The 12,768-nt window shown below is 42.4% G+C and overlaps 1 protein-coding gene across 7 annotated transcripts in view; it reads right to left on the bottom strand.

The window, feature by feature from the left end:
* Positions 1–3,586: 3,586 nt before the first annotated feature.
* The window catches only part of SLC41A3 (solute carrier family 41 member 3), a 140,782-nt gene continuing 131,600 nt past the window's right edge, over positions 3,587–12,768 (bottom strand). For 6 of the 7 annotated variants that reach the window (XM_045992284.1, XM_045992289.1, XM_045992287.1 and 3 more), the window contains 2 exons: positions 5,723–5,871; positions 3,587–4,465 (listed from right to left, as the gene is read on the bottom strand). In XM_045992284.1, coding sequence (XP_045848240.1) covers positions 4,256–4,465; positions 5,723–5,871 — 359 coding nt within the window. In that variant the 3' untranslated portion in view covers positions 3,587–4,255. The remainder of the gene's footprint in view (positions 4,466–5,722; positions 5,872–12,768) is intronic. The other variant, XM_045992288.1, reaches the window with a different exon arrangement.

Below are 12,768 nucleotides of genomic sequence, written 5' to 3'. Positions count from 1 at the left end.
CTGAATAGACCAATATCTAGTAACTAGATTGAAGCAGTGATCAAAAACCTCCCAAAAAACAAGAGCCCAGGACCTGAAGGATTCCCTGGAGAATTCTACCAAACTTTCAAAGAAGAAATAACACCTATTCTCCTGAAGCTGTCTCAAAAAAACTGAAGCAGAAGGAAAACTTACAGACACTTTTTATGAAGCCAGAATTACCCTGATCCCCAAACCAGGCAAAGACTCCACCAAAAAGGAGAATTTTAGACCAATATCCCTGATGAATATGGATGCTAAGATTCTCAACTATTAGCTAAGATCTTAGCTAATAGGATCTTAGCTAATAGGATCAAACTGCACATTACAAAGATTATTCACCTTGACCAGGTGGGATTCATCCCTGTGTGCAAGGGTGGTTCAACATTTGCAAATCAATCAATGTGATAGAACAAATCAATAGAAGAAGACAGAAGAACCACATGGTCCTCTCAATTGATGCAGAAAAAGCATTTGACAAAATCCAGCATCCATTCCTGATTAAAACGGTTCAAAGTCTAGGGATAGAGGGAACATTCCTCAAGTTCATAAAGTCTATCTATGAGAAACCCACAGCAAATATCATCCTCAATAGAGTAAAGCTGACAGCCTTCCCTTTGAGATCAGGAACACGACGAGGATGCCTAGTCTCACCACTCTTGTTCAACATAGTATTAGCAGTCCTAGCAACATCAATCAGAGAACAAAGAAAAATAAAAGGTATTCAACTTGGCAATGAAGAAGTCAAACTCTCTTCGCAGATGACATGATACCTTGTATGGAAAAGCCAAAAGGACTCCCCCACAAAACTGCTAGAACTCATATAGCAATTCAGTAATGTGGCAGGATACAAAGTCAATGTACAGAAATCAGTGGCTTTCTTATAGATTAACAATGAAAATACAGAAAGGGAAATGATAGGATCGATTCCATTTACCATAGCACCAAGAACTGTAAGATACCTGGGAATCAAGCTAACCAAAGAGGTAAAGGATCTGTACTCAAGGAACTACAGAACACTCATGAAAGAAATTGAAGAAGACATAAAACGATGGAAGACCATTCCATGCTCATAGATTGGAAGAATAAATATTGTTAAAATGTCTATACCACCTAGAGCAATCTATACTTTCAATGCCCTTCTGATCAAAATTTTGCCAGCATTTTCCAAAGAGCTGGGACAAATAATCCTAAAATTTGTATGGAACCAGAAGAGACCCCGAGTGGCTAAGGAAATGTTGAAAAAGAAAAAGAAAACAGGGGGCATCATGTTGACTGATTTCAAGCTTTACTACAAAGCTGTGATCAACAAGACAGCATGATACAGCATAAAAACAGATAGACCAGTGGAACAGAGTAGAGATCCCAGATATGGACCCTCAACTCTGTGGTGAAATCATCTTTGACAAAGCAGGAAAAAATACAGAGTGGAAAAAAAGACAGTCTCTCCAATAAATGGTGCTGGGAAAATTGGACAGCTATATGTAGAAGAATGAAACTCGATCATTCTCTTACACCATACACAAAGATAAACTCAAAATGGATAAAAGACCTCAATGTGAGGCAGGAATCCATCAGAATCCTAGACAAGAACATAGGCAGTCACCTCTTTGACGTCGACCACAGCAAATTCTTTCAATATATTTCTCCAATGGCAAAGGAAACAAGTGCAAATGAACTTTTGGGACTTCATCAAGATCAAAAGCTTCTGCACAGCACAGGAAACAGTCAAAAAAAACAAAAAGGCAACCCATGGAATGGGAGAAGATATTTGCAAATGACAGTATAGACAAAAGGTTGATATCCAGGATCTATAAAGAACTCCTGAAACTCAACACACACAAAACAGATAATCATGTCAAAAAATGGGCAGACGACATGAACAGACACTTCTCCAATGAAGACATACAAATGGCTAACAGACACATGAAAAATGTTCATCATCACCGGCAATCAGGGAGATTCAAATAAAAACCACATCGAGATACCACCTTACACCAGTTAGAATGGCAAAAATTGACAAGACAAGAATCAGATGTTCGAGAGGATGTGGAGAAATGGGAACCCTCTTACACTGGTGGTAGGAATGCAAGTTTGTACAGCCACTTTGGAAAACAGTGTGGAGATTCCTTAAGAAATTAAAAATAGAGCTTCCCTATGACCCAGCAATCGTACTACTGGACATTTACCCCAAAGATATAGATGTAGTGAAATGAAGGGCCATATGCACCCCAATGTTCAGAGGAGCAATTATTGTCCATACTAGCCAAACTGTGGAATAAGCCAAGATGTCCTTCAGTAAGACAAATGGATAAAGAAGATGTCATTAATATATACAATGGAATATTACTTAGCAAGGATGAATACCCAACATTTGCATCAACATGGATGGACTTGTAGGAGGTTATTATAAGTGAAACAAGTGAGACAGAGAAAGACAATTATCATATGGTTTCACTTACCTGTGGAACATAAAGAATAGCATGGAGGACCTTAGGAGAAAGAAGGAGGAAATGAACGTGGGGGAAATCAGAGAGGAAGACAAACCATGAGAGACTATGGATTCTGGGAATCAAACTGAGGGTTTTGGAGGGAAGGGAGTTGGAGGATGTGTGAGCCTGGGTGATGGGTATTAAGGAGCACATACTGCATGGAGCAAAGGGTGTTATACACAAGCAATGAATCGTGGAACACTACATCAAAAACTAATGATGTACTCTATGGTGACTAACATAATAAAAAATTATAAAACATTAAGTTGTTATAATGAGTTAATAAGAAACAAGACATAAAGGTGACTGGGTAGTTCAGTCAGTTGAGCATCTAACTCTTGATTTTGGCTTCAGTCATGATCTTGGGGTCATGTGATTGAGCCCTGTGTTAGGCTTCATGCTCAGCATGGTGTCTACTTACGATTCTCTCCTTCTTCCACTCCCCCCACTTGTGTGTGTTCCCTAAATAAATAAATAAATAAAATAAATTTCAAAGAGAAAAAAAACAGGAAGGGACATTTATTTTAAAAAGTGAGGGCATGGGATGCCTGGGTGGCTCCATTGTTAAGCATCTGCCTTCAGCTCAGGTCATGGTCCTAAGGCCCTGAGATCAAGCCCCACAATGAGCTCCTTGCTCAGTGGGAAGCCTACTTCTCCCTTTCACACGCTCCCTGCTTGTATTCCCTCTCTCACTGTGTCTCTGTCAATTAAATAAATAAAATTAAAAATTTTAAAAATTAAAAAAAAAAGTGAGAGTATTATGGAGCAGTGGTTCTCAAACAGGAGAGTGTATCAGAACAACATGGCTTATGAAACCTACACTGCTGAGTTCTACCCCAAGACAGGCTGATTTGGCAGGCCTAAAGGAAGGTGGATTGAGAAAGTGCATTTCTAACAAGTTTTGCTGTGATGTTGATGCTTTTGTGCTGGAGAGCAGAGTTTAAGAAACAGAAACTAGAGAAATACCAGAGGTCTTGTTACTTATAGACCCCAAGCTCATGGTGGTATGAACTATCTTTAAGGACACAAAGGCCAAGTATAATATACTGTATGTTTTATTTTATACTTCTCTAATCATTAAACTCTAAACAGAAGTTTCACATAAACATAAAAAGAAGAAAGAGAGAAAAAAATACCAACAGGATTAAATACTTGGAGCAGATGTAGGATGTACAAGAAAGGGCTGTCCTGGGAAGGACTGCATTTGCAGGCACACCAGCAGAATGGCCCACAATGCTTGGACATGGTGAAGACTGAGCTTAAGCCACAGCTCAGTCTTGGGGCTTGGGCACAGAAGGCATCTCATTCCTGCTTCTCCCCAAACCAGGCTCCATGGGCACAGAAAAGTGCCAGCATATCGCCCATGTGTACTGGACATGTCTCTTCCTTCATCATCTTCAGGCCAGAGTCCCCTGCTCTCTACACACACATCTGCACTCATTTGCACTCATCAAGCACATGCGTGTGCACTTATGTCCAGGAACATGTAGTCATATTCACACACAAACAATGCTTCTGATTTCACACCTCCCTCACCTTTATAGGCTCAGGTTCCAACTCCAGAGTAAAGATGTGTATTAGTGTCCTTTGCAGACTGACAAAGGGCCACAGCAGAGTCAGGGTGTCAACCATCTTCCAGAAGGTGTCAGTCGTCTTCCAGAAAACCCAGGCAGGGAGAAATTGTATGCTGTATCCTGCCTGTGCGAAGGAAAGTTCTGCTGAGCAACTGAGGCTGCCTGGGCTCATTATGGAGGTCCAGATGCTGGTTCTGAGAAGCCATCCAGCCCTGCTTCACTTCTCAATAACCAGTTGATAAGAAAGCAGAGTGTCAGAAGGCCAGTCCCTAGGAGGTCACCCAACCCTGTGAGATAGGGGATGCAGTGGTTGTCTGGATCCAGGGCCTGGTGCCATGTCAGCCGAACCATCACTTCTGCCAGGTACAGCAGAATTGTCACCTGGCATAAGAGCAAGCAGACACAAAAAATTACAACTAAATCAGAAAGCCAAGTGTCACTAAGAAACACCAGCAAATTTCAAAGGCAGATACCAAGGTGGACATGTCCACTCCAAGGAGTCCCCTTTCTCCAGCTTTTCTTGGGGTCAATGCCCAGCTCTGAGCTCATGCAAAGGCAGGAAGTCCACCCTTACCCATACTTGCCTAGCCTCCTTCTCTGTGGTCAGGCCCTGCTCATGGAAAACTGAGGTGCTGGAAAGACCATCTCTGCTACAGCAGCTCATTGCACTGTCTTTGGAAACTCAAGACATAGGCCTTATTGGGACTTCAATTTGGATTTGCTGAAGGTCCTTGTATGGACAGCTTTGGACAATAAGCCTTTCCTGAAAGTGCCACAGGGTAGTGAGCACAGTCCTGGCCTTATTTCAGGGCTCCTCAGTCCCCTGTCCCAGGCACACTCCAGCCCTTTCCTTGCTGCTGCTCAAAACACTATCTCAGAGTGTCCCAGCCCACCATTCAGGGTCAGAGATGTGCTGCAATTGCAAATACCCTAACTTAGGGAGATTTGAACACGTCAGTACCTCACTGTAGAAGTGCTCTCCTAGAATTCCCCTTCAGTGCCCACAGTTCTCTCTGCCAACAATCTGGGCCCACAGGGACATCAGTCAGCTAGTCTGGGCAGACAGTCTGCTGAGTACCACCCAGAGGCAAGCACCAGCTTCATCTCTTTCATCATGTCCTTATCATCATTCAGCCCTGACTGAAATTCATGCATGCCTTTTAGCAACACTCCAGCAGGGGCTGGTCTCTGCCCACCCTTTCCGTGATAGATGGTGTGCATGGCCCAGTTCCTCAGCTGGACCCACTCATCAACCTGCTTCACTGAAACTTGCTGCCACTTCAGAACCATACTCTGATCCTCTGCTGATGAGTCTGCAGTGTTCTATATGTGGTATGGAGTGTGCCCTGTGGGGGATGTACCCTATGAAGTGTGCAAGTCTGTGTGTAAGTGTGCAAGTGTAGCATGTGCTGTATGGAATGTGCAGGAGAAGTGTGCAGCACAGAGTGTGGAGTGGCCTCTCTGTCTCAATCATGCCCTTGTGCTTGAACAAGTTGACTCTTGGAAGATGAGGGCTGTACCCAGCCATGTCCAGGAAATCCCAACCTTATCTCCCCCAGCATCATTCCCAGGACAGGGAGACAAATCTTGCTGGCTAACCAGTGAGTGCTGTTTTGATACTGCTATAATCATCCTTACCTGGATCAGGCTTGCTAGCAGATAGAACACCACAAAGATCTTACTGTTTGGGACCAAATGGCCTTCCACCAAGTAGATGATGTAGAAGAAAGTCAGATGACCTGGAACCACCAGAAAGAGCAGGACTCGGGCTGATATGGAATTAACTTCTGGAAAAAAATAAAACCAAGGAGATTCTGTGACCTGTTGGGCAGCAGAGGCCACCTTGGCATATGGCAGTCTCCAGTGAGGCATCTACATTATTTATTTATTACATGGGTATTTGCTGAGCACCTACTATGTGGCAGGCATGTTCTTGTATATAGGGATATAATCCTGTCCCTTCCCTCATGGAACTGACATTTTAGGGAAGAGAAAAAAATAAACAAAACCAGAATTGAGTAGCAGAAACAAACAAACAAGAAAAGTCATTTCAAACTGACCAGTGCTAGGATGAAAATAAGCCAGGATAATGTGATAGAGAACAAAGTGTATATTAGTGTATATTAAATTAATATAAATTAATCAATTTAATAAATTAATTTATTAATAATTAAGAATCATTAATTAATAATTAATTTATAAATTAATATAAAGTGTATATTAGTAGGATGAATACTAGAGACTTAGAAGTCCTCCAGAAAAGATGACATCTTGGCTGAGATATGAATCCAGAGGAGAAGACTCTGGGCAGAGGCAGAGGAAAGAGAACATGCAAGGGGCTGAAAGTGGAAGAGAGCTCTGGAATGTACATGAACGAAGGCTCGGCGTGTGAAATTAGTAATCCAGGGAAGGGGGACTTCAGGCAGCCCCTTCTTCACGCTTTGCCTCAGGGACTCATTCAGCACATTCTCGTTTCACTTCACTACTCTAAGAATTTGAGACTCTGCAAAAAGTGTGACTTCTGTGCCCCAACCACACACACACTTTAAGAAACTGTACATGTGGGGGTGCCTGGGTGGCTCAGTGGGTTAAAGCCTCTGCCTTCGGCTCAGGTCATGATCCCAGAGTCCTGGGATCGAGCCCCGCATCAGGCTCTCTGCTCAGCAGGGAGCCTGCTTCCCTTCCTGTCTGCCTGTCTCTCTGCCTATCTGTGATCTCTGCCTGTCAAATAAATAAATAAAATCTTAAAAAAAAAAAAAAGAAACTGTACATGTGAATGCAACTGACTTTTCAAACAGAAACAGAGTTTCATAAAAGTCTCCATTTGCCTCTGAATATAGTTAATATAGTTTGTTAACTAGGAAGAAAGAGGAGGAACAGCCATACAGTTTAGAAGCTAAAAACGCTACCATAAAATAAGAGGTAGAGAGAGGGTGAAAACACTCAAAATCTATTATTCATGATGAAAAATTAGACATGGTATGAAAAGATTCTTTGAAAAAAAAAGTAGAAACAAAACAAATAATTGCTATTGGCAGATGGCATTAAAATTCAAGAAAATCTGTAGAAACACTACATAATAACAATTCAGTGAAATATTCAGATGCTACTACAGCTTCTAGGTGCCCTCCACCACCCAGATCCATATGTTGTAAGTCTAACCCCCAATGTGATGGCATTTGGAGATGATTAAGTCATAAGGGTACAGTACTCATAAATGCCTTTAACACTTACAACCTTATAAAAAATATTTCAGACACTTCACCCCTTCTACTATGTGAAGACACAGTGAGAAGACAGCCATCTATGACCTAGGACATAGGCCATCACCAGAAAAATTTGCTAGTGCCTTGACCTTGAACTTCCACAAACCACAACTATAAAAAAGTAGTTTCTTGTGTTTATGACCCACCCATTCTATACTTCTTTTAAAGAAGCCCAAACCAAGATAGGTACAGAAATGATAGAGAAATAGAAATAGATTTTCTATACTTTGATGACAAATCAGAATACAATGGGAATTTCCCCTTCAAAACAAGATGGCTAGACATATTTCTTCCTATTCCTCTCACTACATACAACTAAAAAGGACCCTGGACATTATATATAAAACAAACATAAAATTTGAAAAGGTAGAGAGAAAATGTGGGCTGGCCAGGGAACTGGGCAACACAGAAGTGAGTTCCCTGAGTTGTTTGGTGTTTTGTGAGAGTTTTGCCTCATATATCCCAGACCTAATGCTGGAGAAGTCAGCAACCCAAATATGTCAATGGATACAGACAAAAAAAAAAAAAAAAAAAAAAAAAAAAAAAAAAAACCAAAAAACCTCAACAAAAGCTTTCTCTGTCTAGCCAAAGGTCAAAAGAGGGACAGCCCAGCAAAACACAGGACAACAACTTTTCTATTCCAGACGAGCATCACAGGAAAAACTACAGCCCAACTTCCATCAGCAAAAGCCAAGTGGGGATCCTGAACTTCTGACCAAATCTAGGTGGAATTTGGCACTCACCCTTTCTGGTTGAGGTGGGATAGAGAAGGCTGAGCGGAGAGTAAGTGGTACTCTGCCTGTTGGTAATGAGCTCTCCACTCAACCATATCTGTGAACGCCGTGTGGGCAGCAAAAATAAAGTATCTCTCTCTCTCTCAGCCAGGGTGGTGTCAAAGGAATGGGGACTCCTCCCCAGCCTATCAGCAAAGAAGTATTCCTCTTTCCCCAGAGTCTGAACGGAGATGGTGGTGATGGTGGGGGTGGGGGAGAAACCTGGGCTTCTAACCTCACCTGGCAGTTAGGAAGCGATGTGTTCCCTTTCCTTCAGTAGTGCAGTGTCAGAAAAGGTAGCTGAAAAAGACTTAAAAGAGGCCCAGAGTGTCACAATATATACCCCGAAGGCCTGGGATTCGATTGGAAGTCACTTCTTATAAAAGAAAAAAAGGGAAGGAGGTGGAGAAGTAGGAGAAGCTGTTTCAACCAGTCTTCTAAAGTGAGCTATCTACCAGAACACTCTGAACACCCACAAAATCAACCTGAGATGTAGGATTATATATTTCTGGATCTCTGTAGGGGCAGAAGACACCAATGGATGGGTGAAATGGAGTGGGAAAAATCGGACTGATATTGGAAGATAAACAGAAGGGTAGGGAGCCACCAGAAGTGACCCATAGGAAAGTAATACCCCAATACGAGAGTGCCCTGTGATTGGGGACCAGCATTAATCTGGAGTCTGGTTAAAAGCACTCAAAATGAGCAAAAGATCTTAAGGGGCAACTGGTGGAATTGGGTGGTCATGGGCATGGGCTTAAGCCCACGGACCCAGGACAGCCAATGCCTGTGACCACCTGTACCAGACAGAGTGCAATGAAGCCTCCAGGCCATGGTTCCTTAGCCTCTGGCAAGCGTGAGAGAGTCTGGGTGGAGGCCAGGCAGCACTCTCTAGACTCTTGCATGCTGCATGTGCATTGCACAACCAGCTGATCCATGCTCCACACCCTCCCCTGAGAGAGGTCCCTGCAGGTGCTAGCCAGTGGTCTCTAGGACCTGAGAGAGTCTGAACGCTCCCAGCCCTGGTGGGCATGAAAATATCAGAGTGCCATCTCTGGTTGGGATCTCTCTGGCAGTCTGGACCTGCCCAGACAACAGCCCCCACAAAGGCAGTCACTGGAAGTGGGCTCCATGGGCTAATATTGCTCACTGTTTTAGTAGCACCAGCGTAAAGAGACAAGCAGGAGCTCCTGCAGCCCCTGAGATGGTGGCTGGGGGCATGATCTGCCCATGGGAGGTGGCAGAGGGGGAGTCTGTGTGTTCTGGGCCTCCCAGAGGGGAACAGATTGAGGCTTCTCTCTGAGACAGAGGTCTGGGTGCAGTCTGCTTTCCTCTAAACCTCCCAAGACCTACCAAAAGCCACCAAGGAAAAACAAACAAACAAAAACAAACAAACAAAAAAACCTCCAGAGAACAAAAGCCTGAAAAACCAGTTTCCTCAAAACCCAGCCCCTTCATAGGGGGAAGGAGGACTCAACCCAAGCAAGACTGCCTGAAAAACCATGCGGCAGGCCCCTCCCAGAAAGCCAGCCAAAAAAATGAGAGGACAACTACCACAGTGTCCCCATAAAACTGTAAAACCCTAATGTCAGGGACAAACAAGATACTAAGCTCCCGGTATTGCCCTAAAACCTGTATATTTCATAGATACAACTTTTATTTTTAATTCGTCCCCACTACTCTCATTTCTTTAATTTTATAAATTTTTTTAACCTATTTGCAATCACGAGAGGCTCAATACAACAAATTCCATAATACCTTTTAACTTAAACTTTTTTGATACATATACCTGTGTTTTGCTTTTCTATTTTTATTTAATATTCATATAGAGATAAGCCTCAAGGTCACCCCCTTTCCCCAATCAATACTACCCCTAAATACAAACCAGTTTTAATCCCCCTTTATCTCAGTAAAATTGAATATTTTAACTAATATATCGAGATACAGCTAGGAAGAATCAAAATAACCTTCCCCCACACTGAGGATTTATAACCACCATCCCATCTTTTTCTTCTGTCAGTGTTTCTGTGTATTTGTTATTGTTCTGTTGTATACAAATCTTATACTTGGGGTTCATTTTGGCTGGGTTCTATTTTTCTTGTCATTTACTTTTGTCAGTCTTTTTGTCTGTTTTTGTTTCTGTACCTTATAAATCTTACATCTTACATACCCATTCTGTCTGTGTCTTCTCTTTTTTTTCCCGTCTCTCTCTTTCTCTTTTCTTTTTTCTTTCTTCTTGGTGGGGACTCCCAATTGCTCAGAAGTGTTCTAGGGGGCACCTTGCCTGGATCATGGTCGATACAGTAAGCTACACATCCCCTCACCCACCTCTCACCAAAATGACTAGGGGAAGGAATGCCCAGCAGAGGAAAAATTCAAAGACAGTGCCCTCTCCATCAGAGCTATTGGATATGGACATAAACAGTATGTCGGAAAGGGAATTCAGGCTAACAATTATCCAGGCAATGGCTAGGTTGGAGAAAACCATTAATGACAAAATGAAATCGATTAGGGCAGAAGTGAAAGCCACCAGGGAAGATGTTAACAATGCTATCAATGAGTTCCAGTCTAATCTAAGTCCTCTAGCAGCTAGGGTAATTGAGGCAAAGATAGAATTGGTAATCTAGAGGACAAACTGATAAAGAAAAAAGGATCAGGAGAAGGCCTGAACAAACAGCTAAAAACCCATGCGGGGGGGGGGGGGGGGGGGGGGGAAAGCCTTAGGGAAATAAATAACACCATGAAACATTCCAACATCACAATTACTGGAATCCCTGAGGGAGCGGAAAAAGAAAGAAGACTAGATGATGTAGTAAAAAAAAATTCTCCATGAAAATTTTCCCACTCTGGGGATTCCTGGGTGGCTCAGTTGGTTAAGCCGCTGCCTTCAGCTCAGGTCATGATCCCAGGCCCCTGGGATCCAGTCCCACATCAGGTTCCTTGCTCAGCAGGGAGCCTGCCTCTCCCTCTGCCTCTGCCTGCCACTCTGCCAGTGCTTGCTCACTCTCTCTCCCTTTCTCTCTCTGACAAATAAATAAATAAAATGTTAAAAAAAAATTTTCCCACTCTGGGGAATGGAACCAGCGTTCATATCCTAGAGGCAGAAAGATTTCCCCCCAAGATCATAGAATCTAGAAAGACCTCTAGACACCTGATTGTGAAAATGATCAATCATAATTTTAGACAGGAACTCTTGAAAGCAGCTAGGGGGAAGAGATTCCTTATGTATAGAGGAAGGCCCATCAGAATAACATTAGACCTGTCCACAGAAACCTGGCAAGCCAGAAAGGGCTGACCAATATCACTGATGAATATGGATGCAAAGATTCTCAACAAGATCCTAGCAAACAGGATCCAGCAGCACATTAAAAAGATTATCCACCATGACCAGGTGGGATTCATCCCTGGGTTGCAAGGTTGGTTCAACATTCGCAAATCAATCAATGTGATAGAACAAATCAATAGGAGAAGACAGAAGAACCACATGGTCCTCTCAATTGATGCAGAAAAAGCATTTGACAAAATCCAGCATCCGTTCCTGATGAAAACGCTTCAAAGTATAGGGATGGAGGGAACATTCCTGAACTTCATAAAATCTATCTATGAAAGACCCACAGCAAATATCATCCTCAATGGGAAAAAGCATGCAGCCTTCCCGCTGAGATCAAGAACACGGCAAGGATGCCCACTCTCACCACTCTTGTTCAACAGAGTATTAGAAGTTCTAGCAACGGCAATCAGACAACAAAGAGAAATAAAAGGTATCCAAATTGGCAAGGAAGAAGTCAAACTCTCTCTCTTCGCAGATGACATGATTCTTTATATGGAAAACCCCAAAGACTCCACCCCCAAACTACTAGAACGCATACAGCAATTCAGTAACATGGCAGGATACAAAGTCAATGTACAGAAATCAGTGGCTTTCTTATACACTAACAATGAAAATACAGAAAGGGAAATTAGAGAATTGATTCCATTTACTATAGCACCAAGAACCATAAGATACCTGGGAATCAACCTAACCAAAGAGGTAAAGGATCTGTACTCGAGGAACTACAGAACGCTCATGAAAGAAATTGAAGAAGACACAAAAAGATGGAAGACCGTTCCATGCTCTTGGATTGGAAGAATAAACATTGTTAAAATGTCTATACTGCCTAGAGCAATCTATACTTTTAATGCCATTCCGATCAAAATTCCACCGGTATTTTTCAAGGAGCTGGAGCAAATAATCCTAAAATTTGTATGGAATCAGAAGAGACCCCGAATGGCTAAGGATATGTTGAAAAACAAAAACAAAACTGGTGGCATCACGTTACCCAATTTCAAGCTTTACTACAAAGCTGTGATCACCAAGACAGCGTGGTACTGGCATAAAAACAGACACATAGACCAGTGGAACAGAGTGGAGAGCCCAGATATGGACCCTCAACTCTATGGTGAAATAATCTTCGACAAAATAGGAAAAAATATTCAATGGAAAAAAGACAGTCTCTTCAATAAATGGTGCTGGGAAAACTGGACAGCGATATGTAGAAGAATGAAACTCGACTATTCTCTTACACCGTACACAAAGATAAACTCAAAATGAGTTTATCTCAACATGAGACAGGAATCCATCAGAATCCTAGAGGAGAACATAGGC

The sequence above is a fragment of the Meles meles genome, chromosome 20 (genome assembly GCF_922984935.1).
Source record: "Meles meles chromosome 20, mMelMel3.1 paternal haplotype, whole genome shotgun sequence".
Classification (NCBI taxonomy): Eukaryota; Metazoa; Chordata; class Mammalia; order Carnivora; family Mustelidae; genus Meles; species Meles meles.
Note: the sequence above shows the minus strand (reverse complement) of the source record. Positions and strands in the feature narration are given on the sequence as shown.